This window comes from Dryobates pubescens, chromosome 24 (assembly GCF_014839835.1).
Source record: "Dryobates pubescens isolate bDryPub1 chromosome 24, bDryPub1.pri, whole genome shotgun sequence".
Lineage (NCBI taxonomy): Eukaryota > Metazoa > Chordata > Aves > Piciformes > Picidae > Dryobates > Dryobates pubescens.
Window position 1 is genome coordinate 5,683,498 of NC_071635.1, and position 15,995 is coordinate 5,699,492.

The 15,995-nt window shown below is 36.8% G+C and overlaps 2 protein-coding genes across 2 annotated transcripts in view; both read right to left on the bottom strand.

Annotated features, from left to right (window-relative positions):
* Window positions 1-2,348: 2,348 nt before the first annotated feature.
* FABP2 (fatty acid binding protein 2) lies at window positions 2,349-4,961 on the bottom strand. Its single transcript, XM_009911765.2, has 4 exons — window positions 4,895-4,961; window positions 4,054-4,226; window positions 3,347-3,454; window positions 2,349-2,462 (listed from the first exon to the last, which is right to left on the bottom strand). Exons 1-4 carry the CDS (start codon window positions 4,959-4,961, stop codon window positions 2,412-2,414), a joined length of 399 nt encoding a protein of 132 aa, XP_009910067.1. The 3' UTR covers window positions 2,349-2,411.
* Window positions 4,962-13,809: 8,848 nt separating this feature from the next.
* PDE5A (phosphodiesterase 5A) overlaps window positions 13,810-15,995 on the bottom strand; it is a 45,304-nt gene continuing 43,118 nt past the window's right edge. Inside the window, exon 21 of the mRNA XM_054172537.1 lies at window positions 13,810-15,518. Coding sequence (XP_054028512.1) covers window positions 15,381-15,518 — 138 coding nt within the window. The 3' untranslated portion in view covers window positions 13,810-15,380. The remainder of the gene's footprint in view (window positions 15,519-15,995) is intronic.

The window sequence follows — 15,995 nt, forward strand, 5'->3', positions numbered from 1 at the left end:
TAGGAAGCAAAAATCTTCTAGTCAAATCTACTAGACTATCTCACTTAGTTTCCTGTAATGCTCTCATTAGCTTGCAGAAGCTGTGCCATTCTTCCATCCCTTGAGCTGATGAACTTACATCAATTATTGGAGACTTATTCTTTAAAGATTTTTCCTTACTTTGAACTGCATCTGTGTAAAGTATTTGGAGTTGTTAAATACTTCTGAGATCCCATGTTTTCTGGTTTTTCTAAATGTAAATAATTATCATGTTACTTTTGGTTTGTGGCCTTGATTTTCATCCAGAATTAACTAAAATAATTTCTTAAATACTTGATGAACAAAAAATATCCTACTCATATTTGTAGCAAATCAGTCAAAAAAATCTGATAACAGATCAAAATAACCCTAAGTCAGGGTGTTACTGAGCTGTGTGTGGCACAGGTCTTAGTATTGGGTATGGGCTGGAGTTCCACATTCTAAACCTGAAGGATGCGAGACTCAAAGGATGAGCATTCTCAGGGAGAAAAGAGAGAACGTACCACTCTGAAGCATAACACAGCTTTAATTCCAGCCAGTAAAGTCACTTGTAGAAGTGCAATGGTGTTTGCCAATTCATGAAACCTTTGACATGTAATTGTTGAGATATTTCCGTGCAGTTTAGAAGTGTAATGATAAGCAGCTGGTAATGGAGGTCAAACTGTATAACAGCACTTCAATAGTTAGAGCTTCTGTCTTACAGTTTACTCTCCCTTTTCAGTGTGTGTAGCTCAGCTGAAAACCTATCACTTAGCTTTATTGCAAGCTGGTATTCTTAATCCCTTGCTTTCCTAAAGACTTTATCCATGGAAAGATGATTATGGAAAGAATGCCTACGCTGAAAGTTGGGTGGAGGAACTGGGGGAGGAACTCCAAATTCATGGAGAGCTGTGATCTGCCCTACTCCCTAACTCGAATAATGTTTGTGTCAGGAGCGTTTCGGCAGTAGAGGGAGCTGTGAGACGCTGAGAACCACAGAAATTTCGCCGTTTGCGGCCACCAGAAAGAGAATCAAGGAGAGCCATGAAAACAGGGGAGTCAGTTTTGTGAGATATTAAAAAAGAAAAACAAACATTGAAAACATAATGTGAATATACCATTTCAGAAATTATATTTGCAATTGGACCTGTAGCAGCATATGAATAAGCTTCTGGGCAGATTAGCTGTTCATCATCATCAGGGAATTCTGTGCTGAGGTGCTGTGAAGACTTGACAGAGCTGCACTTGTATCTTGGGTTAGACCTCAGAGCTCTCCTCTCTATGACCTTTTAGCAAAGCTTTACATGATTCAGTCTTTTTCTAACTACAGCTGTAGAGGCATGGGGACAAAAAGCTCAGAACCAAAAAAAAAAAAAAAAAAAGAAGAGCTCAGGGCATATTTGGGGAAGGACAAGAATGTTGGCAGCACACAGGTTCCAGGGCCAGGACGCAGTCATGGGGACAGGGGTAGCTGATCACCCAGAGGCATAGTTAGAGGGGCTCAGCAGATCTTAACTAGCACTGACCCTAGAGAGGCAGATTTACTGTAGCCCTTAGGAAACAGCCTAATGTCACCCCTCAGAAACACCAGTGTTTGAAGTCAACCTACTCTGACATCATTCTTTATCTTGTTAAGATACCTTAGATATTTTTATTCATGTCCTGAAAGGAACCCACTCAGAGCCTGTTAATTCTCTTCCTCACACAGAATGACTGAAATCCTAATAAACTGGAACAATTTAAAATCTATGTTTAAAACCATGGTCATACTTTCAGAAACAAACACAATGAAATTACCTTCTGTGGGATATCTGTATCTCATCAGTATGTGCTTTATATTGTTCCTATTGTTATGAGCAAGCTATCAATGGGACATCATTCCAGTCCTCCAAGTGAGCTGTATTACCATATTTTTATTCCATAATTACCATATTTTTATTCCATATTTATATTTACATAGAAGAGTCTTAGAGGCATAAATGTTGTCAGGTTTGTTTTAGGTTTTCTCATCCTAATTGTTCCATACTCAAGTACTTGGAGAAACTGAAATAAGGAAACTATTATTACATAACAGAAATATTATGGTAGGGAAACTAAGTTGCCATTTGAGAGCCAGTACAAAAAGTATTTAAGTTCTGCGTAAAGACAGTCGTTGCTGCAGCCTTTTGCAGTGTGGCATTCAGGCAGGACTTGGTCCAAATAACATCTTGGTTTTTTTATCAATTGTAATGTGATTTTTGTTTATTCAAGGCAAAACAGTAAACATAAGAAACTACCCTGTGTTTTCAAGAGGGCTAAGTAATTTCACCTTAGGAGGTGCAGTGCATGAATAAAAGTGGGTTACAAAAAGCAGAGGATATGTAGGAAAATGGTCCCTTTTTGTTGTTTTCTGATTCTAGTGCTGTTCTGGGTGTTCAGCCCCTTTTGAAGATTCTCTTGGCTTCAACTCCTTCATACACTGAAGTCTATTAAGAAATTAAGAAGAAAAATCAGTGGCTGCTATTACAAGGTTCCATTTCACAGCTGCTGTTGAGAGATGGTCAACAGGGATTTAATTACTTGTGGATGGTGGTCATGTGAGGCCTACCAGCCCCTGGGCAGGCTCTGAGTTAAAGAACGTTATCAATAAACATGAATTCTCTATGCAAATGTTTGAACCACTGCAGGACAGCTCTGGAGTGCTTTAGAAAAAACTCCAGGTGTTGAAGTGCTGTATTCCCAATACCATTTCTTAACAAGTTTAATCTGTATGTCTGCTTTTACTAAAAGCATGAAGAAGCACTGCAGGGTTGGACTGGATGTTTTTCATACCTCAAATCTCACACCTGTCCATGAGGTTGTTTTTTTTATTTATTTGTTCTTCTAAGGAGCTTGTGACCTGCTAATGGAGTTCAGTTCAGTTTGGGGGTTTATTGTAGAGCTGTGAAACATTTCCCTTTTGTCACAAACTTACCTCTCTGTGTCATCACCCCTGCCCCAGCCCCAAGTGTGGTTTTAAAAGGACATTTATCAGCCCCTGGCAGTGTTGCCCTGTAGAAACCTCCTGTGGTAGGGCTTTTACAAGGTGCACACTTGGAAAAGGGCTTTCAGCCACAGCACATCTCTCTCCTGTACACAGCTTGTATTCACCGGCTTCAGAGCGCATTGGTAAGATACAGCTTACATGGGTACAAAAGCATAAAAATCACAGAGAGTTTTAAATTTTGATAGTTTACTCAAAAAAAAAAAAGTAACTAAAGATAAACAAGTATATTTGGCTTGGAAAAAAATTCCTATTTTCAGAATAGCTTTAAAAAGTTATACAGTTAACTATATTGTAAAGTTATATGTAAGTGACTGCTTAACTCACCTGAACAAGTTCATCACCTACAATTTCTCTGCATACTTTAAGCACTTTTCCATTATCTTTCCTGGTAAATGATCCTACAAGTTTGTTTCCTTCCATGTTCCAAGCACCCTGTAAGAGGATAACAAGCCTCCAATATTTTGCAATAGATGTGACACTGATTTGATTTAAAGACATAAAAGTGAGAAGAGATTTTTAAAATGCCTAAAAGTGAGAAGAGATTACAACTGTAATAATGCCTTTTTTTTAATGTTACTGAAAAAGCTGTAAAAGTGCAATTTTCATAAAATCCCACTAGTTTATTTAATTACATAATAGCCAAGCTATGTGTTATTTTAGTTCTTAATAAATCATTTTTTCATTAATTGTCTCAAAACAGAAAAGGCAATTTTTTGTAAATACCCACTCTGCTATCTAGGTGGGGGACTTGAGTATATTTAAGAGGCAAAACTTCAATCACTTGGATTTCATCATGTGAATATTTGCTATATACTCTGCTTTTTGGTCTCTCTGAGTTTCATGGTACAGTGTTGAGCCATTAACAGTTAAAACCTAACTGATGTTTTTGTATAAGCTGCAAGTATTCCTGAACAGTCACATTTTAAATATGCAATTTAAATTACAAGCTAGGAAGATAAATTATTCATCTTGAAACTGTACTTCATAATGTTTTTCTCATAAGTAGATGCTTATATAGGAAAGTTTCTTACTGAAACTTCAGTCCCATCTGCCAGAGTGTACTCAAAATCGACTCCCAGAGTAAATTCAATATCTAGAGTACGGAAGTTGCTTGATTCTTTGATGATAAATTTGTTTCCATCTTGTTGAATAGTAATCTTCAGATTATCATGGGCTCCTAACTTTCTTTTCATTATGTTAACACCTGGAAAAATCAATTAGCATCAGTCAGAAAAAAACCAAAACAAAACCAAACAACTTAAAGGATTGTACTAGTCTCTTTTTAGTGACTTTTATGTGGTCAAGTGAGATTATGGCAGCATTCTGACCCAAATTTTTATTCTTCACTTTTTATTGAGGCCATATTTACCAGTGCTGATACAATGCAAACCACTATCCAACTGGAATGGTTATGTTTATATCCCTATAACACACATTTTTTACAAACTTAAAGTATCAGGGTGTTAAAGTTACTTGAATCTTGTGTTTCTATGAAATTGAAGGATGATTTCCTTCCTGTGTGATTTTTGAACTAGTTTCATGTTATCAGACTAATATTCCTGCTGTAGAATTCGGCTTAAAATTTATCAAATTCTCTTGCCTTTTCCTCAAAGTTAGACTTAGAGATTCTTTCCTATGCTGAAATAAATTGTTTAAGATTAACATAATTAAAATCAGAACATTTATCAGGATCTTTACACCCCTCACCCCCTATTGTAATCTTTGGGAAATAAATGCAGCACACAATGCAAGGGTAGAACAGCAAACAGTGAAGGCAGAAGTTAGCCAGAAGGTAGTTCACAGACTGCTGGAGTCTGTATTCAGCCATAGTGGTGTTAGTCCAGTAGAAGGCACTGGAAAATTAAGACTTACCCATGGCCTCCATCATCTTTTCATAATTTTCATTTCTGTCTACTTTCCAAGTACCATTAAATGCCATGATTCCCCTCTCCAATGGGACCAGTTTGAAGTAGCCAAGCTTTGCAAAGAGAATTTATGTACTGGCTTATCTTTAAAGCAATTTATGAAGTGATGTGGCTGGCTAAAGTTCACTGAGGCAGGAGAACTTTATTGTAGTTTAATCAAATTTCAAAACATGACCACACTGCTTGCAGAATCTCTCCCTTATTGCCCCCAAATCATGGAATTATCTTTATTGCTCATCCTAATAAAGATGCTAATGCATTCATTTTATTCACCACATTTGAGCTGTTGTAAAATTCAGCTATCTCATGAAAGCAGTAAGATGATTATTTTCTATTTGCTTTCATGCATGTGGGAGAGAAGCTTTATGCAACTGGAGAAAATGTATTTGTCCAACAGACTGAACACTAATCTACTTTGTTTTAATTTAATAGAGTTCTGTTTTTCTGTTTTGGTCAACATAAGTATGAGGCAGAGGGTTTGCTGATTGCCTGGAGGTTGTTTCAGGCAACTATCCACTCACTTCCCATCTAGAGGAGAGCTATGAAAATTGGGATGATACTCTATGTTAATATACTCACTCTTTAATATATATCCTGAGCAGCTGCTACAATTAATTTTTTTCATTATCACACATTCAGAGAATGCTGTGTGCATCAAACCCATTCCCCCAACATTAAAAAATATGCACACTAAGTGAACTTACTCAGTGTGGTTGATTTCCATATAACCTAGATGTTCCTGGTTCAAGGTTAGTGCAGAAAATTACTTTTCCCTGATTTAGCTGCTTCTTCCCCTACTCACCTTCCTCACTAATTGGTGCTGTTTGAAGCTAGGCAAAGCTATTGACCCAGCTTTTGTTTTAACCAAATTTAGGATTATAATTATTCTTTTCACATGACTGGCATCAGCTTTGTTATTTGTTAGCTTCAAAATGTAAATATAAATCCTCAACACTCAGTTGTATTTTGCTTAGCACATGCATGATGGGTAGTGCTGTACTTACCAAATAATAACAGTGCCTCATGTTATCATAATCTTGTACACCTGTAAATTGCATCCTGAAACCAGGTTTTACTGAAATGCAACTGCACATTCAGGGCTTTGTTAGTGACAGCACAATAGTGTTGCTTTTCACTCCAGTCAGCTTCACTTTGAAATCAATAGTAATCAGGCTAACAGACTGGAGAACAAAAAATAGCTCAACAGGTATTTCTTAATGATGCAGGGCAAAGTGCTATACCTGTAGCTAAAACAGGGTGCTAGAAGCTGACCATATGTTAAGAGTTGAAATTAACTTTTCCAGACAGACCCTTTGGTCTTTTGGAAGATGGGATTTGGTGCAAGCTAGTCTTTTGTAGCTGTGAACACCTCATGTTCCAACTACAGCTATTCCAGTCAAGACTCTCCCAGGAGGAATTTGCAGAGGTTATAGCGTATCTGTCAACAAGGTCATTTTATGAGTCTTTCTGAATTAATTTCATTTGAAGCATGCCACTTCTCTTGCACAGCATATGTTTCAAACCTGGGGCTTTGTCTCAACTGTATGGGGAAGTGAAGGGATATGAAGAACCCTAACTCAAAGTTTCAATGAGCGTCCAAGCCTATGCCCAGTGCTATGCTAATCGTCCATGTCCATCTCGCCCTTCAACCAGCTAAGAAAATGAGCAAAAGGAGCTTCTGTTAGAGTGAGATTATCTCTTTTTATTGCATTGGAGTGTATTTTGACCTTTGTAGCTATCACTGTCAGTCTATATTATTTATTTAGTATATATACATGAACAAAACCCCCTGATGTCTGGTTGTAGTTCATCTGGTTTATTGTTGCTTAACAAAATTACCAACTCTCTTTACAGACTTTGCGTAAGAGTTCTTTCTGGCAGGGGTGTAGTACAACTTGTGAACCACTTTGTATCCAGTAGGCGGCTGAGGCCTGAGGTAACACGAATGATGAAATCAAACAATCAGGAATTATTGTGAGGATATTAAGCTTTTCTCCTTTGTATGCGAGTTCCACATTTTCTCCAAGAACTTGCTGATTCATTTCATAGAAGAAATGCTGAGATATCTGAAGTAGTGTTTATATATTTAAACAAAACTAATGTTATTCACCATTTACTTTGTTTGAATCTAGTCTATCTTCTTAACTGCTGAAAAAAATAACTCAGAGTAGTGATGTTCTGCAAGTTAAGTATGAATTTCTACATCAAACTTACTGCAGCATTTTTTCTGGAGCGATTCTTCAGTAACAGAAAGGTCTCTCAGATGTGCACATCCTGTTGGTTATCTCACAACTTGCTTTTCCTTACTTGTGATTCTTTGGTCTCCCTCAGAAGTCAGGCTAACCAGCCAGTTCCAAACCTTTTCACCACAGGAGCTGCAAGTATCTGAGTTTCTGACTTTCACATCAAAGTTTGTTGCTCTGCTTCTGTCTCGTTTTTCCCTTCCTTAACATTTCTTTTCGCTGGACATGAACCCTTATGATCCTGTTCAGGTCAGCCCCAGAGATCTGTCAGTTGTGTAAGAATCCCCACAGGTAGTAAATATTTATGAGTTTTCTGGTGTTTCTGCATTGGTGTAGTGTTGACAGCATAAAGAACTGTTCTTTGAGGACTCATGGAATAGCAGTGCTAGAACAAGCGGCCATCTTTTTAATCTCACCATTTATGTGAGTGACTTAAGGTGATGAACACACTGAAATCTGGTTTCAGTTTTCTCACATGTACTAGAATCACATGGTATATACTTTATTCAGGGTGCTTTTGAGTTCTTACGAAAGCTGAATTTCTTCCTAAAATTGTAATTAAAAATTGATTTTATAGATTAAAAATATATTTTTTTTAAAATGTTGTAATATCCCACAACCTGTCTACATCTTCCTTTTGTAGTTTTCAAAACTACAATTTCACTTAGATGGTGCATTGTAACGCTTAGTTGCATGAAAGCCATGAGAGCTAAAGGTGTGTCTTTTTTGCCTTTGTGGCTTTCTCCAGTGTGCCAGCTTCACAGCGCTGAAAATGGACAAGCTTGTTAACTTTGAAGTTTGATCTCTAAATGAGCTGGATGGAAATAAATCATTAATTTATATAGCCATAAATCATTAATTTATATAGCCGTGGCAATCTCATTGTGCCAGTTGTGATAATCATTCCAAGTTGTACTGTGATGGTAAATGACAGTGAAATTCCAAAGATCAGGGTGACAACAATGCTTTTGCCATGGGTTACATTCATATTCATCTATCCTGTGTATTTTTTTGTGGCTTGTCTTCAAGTTATTCTGCCAAAAATTGGCTAGGCCAGTAGAACTCAGCTTTGCCATGGGGTGATTAAGGCTTGGTACAAACATAAACATAGGAGTCTTATGTAAATATTATCATATATAATACTATATATTAAGAGAGAGATGCATCCCTGCTAAGTGCAGACAAACTGGTTACTGACAGTTTTGAACTGCTTTGGTGTGTTTGCTACTCCATGATTCTTCCATATGTCTTGGAATAAAATTGCAAAGATGGCTGAGCACTTGTATCTCAATACTCTTCCTGCATTTTCCAGGCAAATACTTAGTAGCAATCAAATTTAGGGAAGTGGTTTATTTTTGTTCAAAATATGAAATATGATCAAGGGTGGGGCTGGGTTATGGACCAGTGAGCCAACAATGTGCACTACTGAAAGTCTGCATCAGTCTTTACGTTTTCTCCAAAACTGAACTGGATTTGTAGTTCATTTCTGCATCACTGTTTGCTGATCATACACTTTTTGCTTTTGATTATGCTATAGCTCCAAAATCCACCAAAGATTACTGTGATTATGTGATTAGTGACTTGAATCTAATCTCATCTGCAAAACAGTGAGCTTCAGAGTTCTGAGCTCATCATAATAGCAAGAGAGCACTGTATGTGGCTCAGATCTTTAAATATTTGTGTAAACGAAAGAAAAGACAATTCTTCATGTGTCATGTAAAAGCAGAACAGACACCCAGATGCAGGTTCTGTTTTACAGCTCAGAAATGGACTTTCTTTAGCTTCTCTATTTCTCTGTAAACTGGAACTTCCCTTTTATTAAAATGCTGTATGTATCGTAGAATGTCGCAGTGACTGCATTAAGTACTACAAAGAAAATTCTGAAGAAATGTGACTATATCATGTGTAAACTAGTGGTATGATTTAACCAGGGATGTTACTCCTAGTTTTTGTTAAAGATCTTTCATGATGTTCTTTACAAAGAAACCTGTCTAAAGTATAGATCTGTTACTGGCCTTTATGAACCGCTGTGTGGGCAGGTTGTGGCTGAATTGCTGACCCTCATACTTCAGCAGGAAAGAGGTTTTTATCTTTACTTGGTATTACAGGTTCAGAACATAATTCAGAAAGTAATGCAAAGTTTTGGAGAACAGTGCAGTCTCTCAGGAAGTGTGAAAATACATTTCCATGTTATATAAAAAGAGAGCTTTGGAATAATGGGGGAAAAACATGCCTCCAGGTAGTTCAAGGAATTCTGAATTGTAAATATGGAAGTGAAAGTTTACTGTATTTAGAACTTGTGGTATTTTTCAACTGAAATTGAAGTTCCAAAGGTTTACATGCTAAGAAATCTGTTCTTTGAAGGGCTGAAAAAGTCAGTGACTTGTCAGATTCCATCAATTTATATCCTAAAGCTTACTACTGAAACAAACTCACACATTTTAATTATTTCTAAAAAAAAATCTTAAGAGGGTGAGAGTCACGTTAATGTGAAAGACACATCAACAGTAACTGTCACCATTGTTACTGGAAACACGGCTGGAGGAAGAAGCTGTTGTCTTTTTCATTTGTTGCAAAGGCACTACAGTTATGCGAGATGTAAAACACCAAGTGTTATATTGGTTTTGATTTTCAATAAAAATGCCCTCCTTCAAGGTTGTAGTATTTTCTGGGCAGGGTAAGAAATGTATTGCAGAACTCCTGTTGATATGAATTCAAAAATTCAGCAAGGCAGTGAAGACCAACCAGGAGCAGGACTAGGCTAGGAGTGGGCTGCAAAGATTGTAGTCCCAACAGCAAATGGTTACCTGATATATGTCAATATACATAGACAGTTGTTCAGTTGCACTCATAAACTGCAGTTAGTTCAAGCAAACAGTGCTTGTGTTTTGTGCTAAACTAAATCTGGCCCTTCATAACTTTTTGAATGAGGCTGTTGTTTGTCAGGGTTGTACATACTTTTTGGTTTTGCCTAGAGCTAAAAAAAAGTCAGGCCTGAAGTGTAGCTGTGGAGAACATAATTGGCAAAGAACAGCAATTGCCAAGAAGTCCATTGGTCTAGAATTAGTTCTAGAATCAGCAGTTTGCACATTATGAGATTTTTGTTGTCAAAAGTATTTTTTTCATAGCTTGTTTGAAGTCACTGGGTTGGCTATTTCTACCTCTCTGACATGCTACCCCAGGAACTGATACCTGGGGGAAGAGGAGGAGGATGGATCTGTGTAACAGTTTATTTGCCAGTAAGTGTGGCTGCAATGCTCTCTAGTGGTTAGTAGCAGTGGATGATTTTTGCTGGTTTTAGTAGAAGTATTTTATCACTGATTCATCTCGGTAGTACCTATGTTACAACTATCTTCAGGACTTCACGGACCTAGAGAAGTTACTCTAAAATGTAAATTTATGGAAGCAATGGTGTGAATAAGAGAAAAGTGAGGTGTTGAAAAGTCTACCTCAATAATGTTAACAAACAGTAAAATTCAACATTGTCCTTTATTATTTTAAAAAAGCATGGAAGAGTACAAAGAGAAGAATGAGAAATAAGTAGTAAGCAGCAGTCTGACCATAGAAGATAACCTGACTCTATATCCTCCATCAGCTGTACATTTAGTAGGACTAATGATACTCTTCAGTAATGCAATGAGCTTTACTTAAGTAGTGATAGGGCAGAATCAAGGGAGAACAAATAACATTCAGAAGACTTTAATACTGCTTAAAGGCAAAACATAATATACAGAGTAACCTCCTTAACCTAGTACAAAAATACTGTGCCCAGAAACTATAGATTTGTTCAAAGATTTTGAAAAGATAAAAGAATACAAATGGACAAACTCAGTGGCTAGTGACTGTGATTAAGATTTTTATTAAACTATAATAGAAATGTATATTAAAACTATTTACAGTGCATTTCACACTACATTCTTTATGAGACACTTGCAAGTGCCTGCCATGTGAATACAAAGAGGGCTCAAATTCTAACTTCAGTTACATCTGTAAGGTACCTTGGGCATCAGCAGGAATTGCTGAATACAGCAAAGAGCAGGTGAGGCAGGTGTTACCAAGGGTAAGAGTTTGGTCCCTCTGTATAAGTAAAGAAAAAAAAGGTGGATTTGACCCATTATTTCACTTTCTGTACAGCTCAATCCAGCTCCCACTGATGTAAATGGGAATCATGTACTTGACTTCATATGGGCATATAAGCATGCCTTAGGCCCTGGCATGACAAGCTCATGCTGTGAACATTAGTGGAAACTAGCGATTATATAGCATTGCCACATAAATATACATTTACAAACAGTGGTACTTAGATACGAGTTTCTCTATGGAAACAAACTTCTTTATGTGGAAAATAAACTTTCCCGTGCAATTTCCATTCATCTAGCAGTGACAAAGATAAAATGTCTTGCTGTAGCAATTTGCTGTATTTAGCAAGTGTCACTAATTACCAGGCCAGATTCTGTGATGTTTCTTGGTCCTGTGAAAGTCCAAACCAAAACATCCAGACCTCAATATTTATCATGATTTGGCCAAACTCACTTTTTTGATTCAAGCTCCAATGTTCAAGCTTAGCTTTCAAATTAGTGCAAGACCCTGAAGGAGTACAGCAGGGAACTGTGAAATAAAGCTGAAACCTTGAGGAATGTAAACTCTATGTGACTTGACACAAAGAAGAAAATACAGCATCACAGAGACAATGCTTATAACTAAAGCTAATGTATAATTTTGCCTGAAGTACTTGGTCTCTATAAAGCCTTTAAAAATGAATGAATTAATTTCTTCTAAGTGAGGCATTTTTTCCATCAAAACTCTTTGCAATCTTCTCATGCATAACTGCAAGGACTACTAATCATACCACTTGGGTAACATCCTTCAGTTTTAAGAGACTAGATCTGACTCTTCCTAATCTTTCTGTACAAGGGCTTGGAAAATCAGTTACCCAGTAACTGGACAGTGCTCTGGTTTTGTCAGTTCCTGCCATTGCCTGATACAATGCATTGAATTAGAGTTCAGAAGTTTATATATACACAGTTGTCAGAGAGTGAGGCATAAAATCAAGCTTTAGTCCTCTTTTCTAAAGAGAGGTCAGCTAGTCATCAACAGAATATTTTCCTTTATCACTATCCCACTTGTATTCTGTGAAGATATTAGAGTAACCTGCTTTTAATTTTAAGCCACTAATTAAAAATCAGTATCATCTCTAAACCCCACGTAATTTCCTCCTCCTTTCTTTTGTTGTGTGATAGAATAGAAAACCTAGACATTCTGCAGCCAATATTGATGCTTGCTAACTTTTTGGAAGAACAGATGAAGAGCTTCACTGTTGTTTTTATTAGAATAGGTAGGGTTAATCAGTGATTTTGGATATGTTAATAGATTTTTTTTCATATTGTCACCTATCTCCATTACAAAAGGAATGATCAATTTCTGCAAACAGGTCACACAAAGCTATGGCAGAAACCCAACACAACCTGACTAAGAACTATATAAACAATGTGATCACTCTGAAGTTTCTTGAATTACAGCAATCTATGCTTATAAGGTTCTTAAAATAGTAGTTTCAAGAGTTTGGGTTTGTAGCAATATATACAGATAGAGGTGTATGACAATATTTAAATGATTTAACTAGGAACTGTATTTCTCTGTATGTTCTGCTCTTTGTAGTGGAAGAGGTTCTGCAGGATAAATGTGTACAGATATGTAAAAATATATTTACATTCTGTACCTCTGTATGAACCTTTGAAAAAAATAAAACATCCATGTCCGTTTTTTCAAGTCAAAGGGAGGCATCTATCATTCCTGTATAGTAGTTGTAGATTTATGTCATACTAAAGCTTTGCTGAACACACAGTACAGTAAAGAAATACTGGGATCTTCATGTCAGTGACACCTCACTACACTGTGATGGCACTATAGTTGATTTACTTTGTTGTTACCACGAATTACTAGTTTTGACCTACTAGCAAGAATACACCTTTATATACATACACTTTATTCATATTAAATATGTATCTCATTAGTTAATAATTATATTTCAGTATCTCAGGCATTCAGGGGAAAAAAGTATACAAGGATGATGCAAATCCTGAAGCAAAGTTTCCTATTTATCTGAGAATATTTAAAAACTTTTTGAGAGGTGTGTGTTTTGGGGGCAGACTGTCATTTTTCTGCATAGCTGTGACTTACTACGCACATATAGTCTACTCTGTATGCATATGAATACAGGTATGGAGCCCTGTGTAACAGTAGCCCTGGAATTCTTCATTGTTGAATTCCATGGTTTTGTTTTGGTTTGTTTGGGGAAGAGAAGAATCAGGAGAAATACTTTGGTAGAAAAATGTTTTCAAATTCTGCTGTAATAATATGTTATTGATAGTCATTAGACAAGTCTGAGATAGCACTTAATTGGTGAGAAATAATTTCACTTGGCAGAAATGCTGCAGACTATCAGAATGCCTTACTCTACATTTAATAACGGGCTATGAAACTCAGTATCATTGAACATTTTGAAACATTTGCTTCATCGTTTGTTAACTTCTGGTATGGTTTATCTAAATGCTGAGACTGATAAAAAGAGGTTGTTTTCACTGTCTGTCTGATCAGCCTCTTACTGGGGGGCGGGGTTGATAATGCCCTGGGAAGAATAATTTATTGCCGTTTCCAACCAGACTTTTCTGTGTTACTGTAATAGAAGCAAACTCCTGCACTTCAAAGTATGATCCTATTTGCCTAACTCTCCTGCTGACTTCAACTGAAAAATCATTACTACAGATTTAAAAAGACACTTTCTGTGTCTTTGCAGATGAAGTTATACCTATTGCTGACCAGTCTTAGATAGCTGACCCTCATCTCTTAATCCTGTCTACTCAGAGAATAGAACTCTATTTGTATTACTCTTTTGGGGGTTAAGGTGTGTAGTTTCTTAAACTGATTCCCAAATCACAACCATTTTTATTAGTCATCTTCATTTAAATAAAATATCAGTGTTATTTTACTAGTGCAAGCTAGTGGCTTTCTTACTGTTCTGAACATTAATGCCTCATGTACAACTGGCAAATCCTTGTGGCATTATTTTTTTCTACTCCTTTTATGACGTTGTGATTAATGATTTTTAACATCAACTAATCATAAAAAATATTTTGAAAAGATGTTAACATAAAACTGTCTTCAAAGTGGTCATAGCCATTTCATAACAGCACTGGCCTGAAGAATCAGTCACTGACTGTTGCTAGAAGTGTGCCATTCCTGCATCACTCTGATTCACATTTTCATCTCTTGTTCTTGCAGTAGCATTCTCTACTTTTCCTGCCCGTGATTCAGTCTGTTGATTATAATGATGTTAAGTTCAACTTCCAAATGAAATTAAAATCAGCATATGAAAATTATCCTGTTAAGTTTCCATTCCTGGGTGTGCTTTTTGCAGCTTTCTGCGTGAGCCATTCTTCCGTGGCAGTCTGTCAGTTATGTTGTAACATTTCCTCAATCTTCAAGCACTTTCCATTATTTATGGATAAACACTTCTACCAAAAAAACTCCTAAGACCCCCATTGTCTTGTAATTTATGAAGGTTTTAAAAATAGATCCAAATGTAAGACATTTGCTAAGACATTTCTCTAATACAAAAAAGAAAAACAAAACCAAAACCTACTCTGTGCACAGATTCTGGGGCTTTCACTCTTCAAAGCCCAGTTCTGTCTCCTGAAAGACATTAGCATAGTATATGCTGGATTAGGCTCCCCAGAATTAGTCTCAGTCTTTCCTCTAAACCTCTGGGAAGAGAACAGGCAGGACTGCATATGACTTCAAACATAACACAGCATAATTGGAAGAGGGCTAAAAAGGTGCAAAATGCAGTAGTCCTTAAGATACTGGCCACAATATGATCACTAACAACTATATACATCTCTAAAGTAATAGGCTCTCAGGGACAGCTGAGTAACTGCACTCATACCTTCTTGTGGAACAGAGTAGCAAAAACTACCCTTGCAGATCTTTTTCCATCTCATCTGGATGTTATGAACATATATCTGCATATAGCTTTGGCATATACATGGTCATGCTGCAGCTTGGCACATGGGAAAATAATACAGCAGTGGCAAAACATAAGCCAAATTCGTACAGTGTTTAGCAAGATGCAGTACTCCTACTGCTATGTCTTCTATGTGAATATACGCTTGTGGTTGTTCAGTGAGCATCTCAGTTCCGTTTGGCTTGATTGCTTTCACCATTAATCAGATTTTTCTCTTGTTGTTCAGCTAAGGATTGCCATTTCTGCCTATTTTTTCTACAGCCATCCAGTAAGGGGTAGCAGGCCTCTGACACATGTGTTAGGGCCTGAAATAAAGAACATGTAGAACAGATTACATTTTACAGCAAAGTAAGTGTTCTTAAAGATGAACATGAGAGAGACCATATCAAAATATGAGATTCCCTAAATTGAACCCTAACCCTAAATTGAACTGGCATTCTGAACTTCTAGGAGGGCTTCCTGCTGCACATCAAATGTGAAATACAATCAAGTATTTTTCATGATGTATCTGTGTTACTGTGTCAGAGTGAAGGAAAAATGGATTCCGATATTTAATGTAGAATTGCAAAAATTTATATAAAAGACGCTTATGAATTGTTCTTTCCTTTTCTGATAGATGTGATGAGATCTCCCTGAAGAAACTCTCACTACCATAGAGAAGTATTAAAGCTTGTACCCAAAGCATCTATATCTGTGTGCAGTGGAAAATCTTCTGTAACATGTTCCTCTTCACACTGACTCTTCTTTTTCCCTGTTAGCACCATTTCTAGCTGAGTGAGGTT

What these genes read in the sequence shown, in the direction of transcription:
- FABP2 (XM_009911765.2), bottom strand. Translation starts at nt 4,961, where the DNA reads ATGGCATTTAATGGTACTTGGAAAGTAGACAGAAATGAAAATTATGAA. An exon ending in AAAGATGATGGAGGCCATGG is followed by an intron (nt 4,227 to 4,894) that starts GTAAGTCTTAAT and finishes TGATTTTTCCAG; the next exon opens with GTGTTAACATAATGAAAAGA. An exon ending in TAGGTGATGAACTTGTTCAG is followed by an intron (nt 2,463 to 3,346) that starts GTGAGTTAAGCA and finishes ATTTCTTAATAG; the next exon opens with ACTTCAGTGTATGAAGGAGT.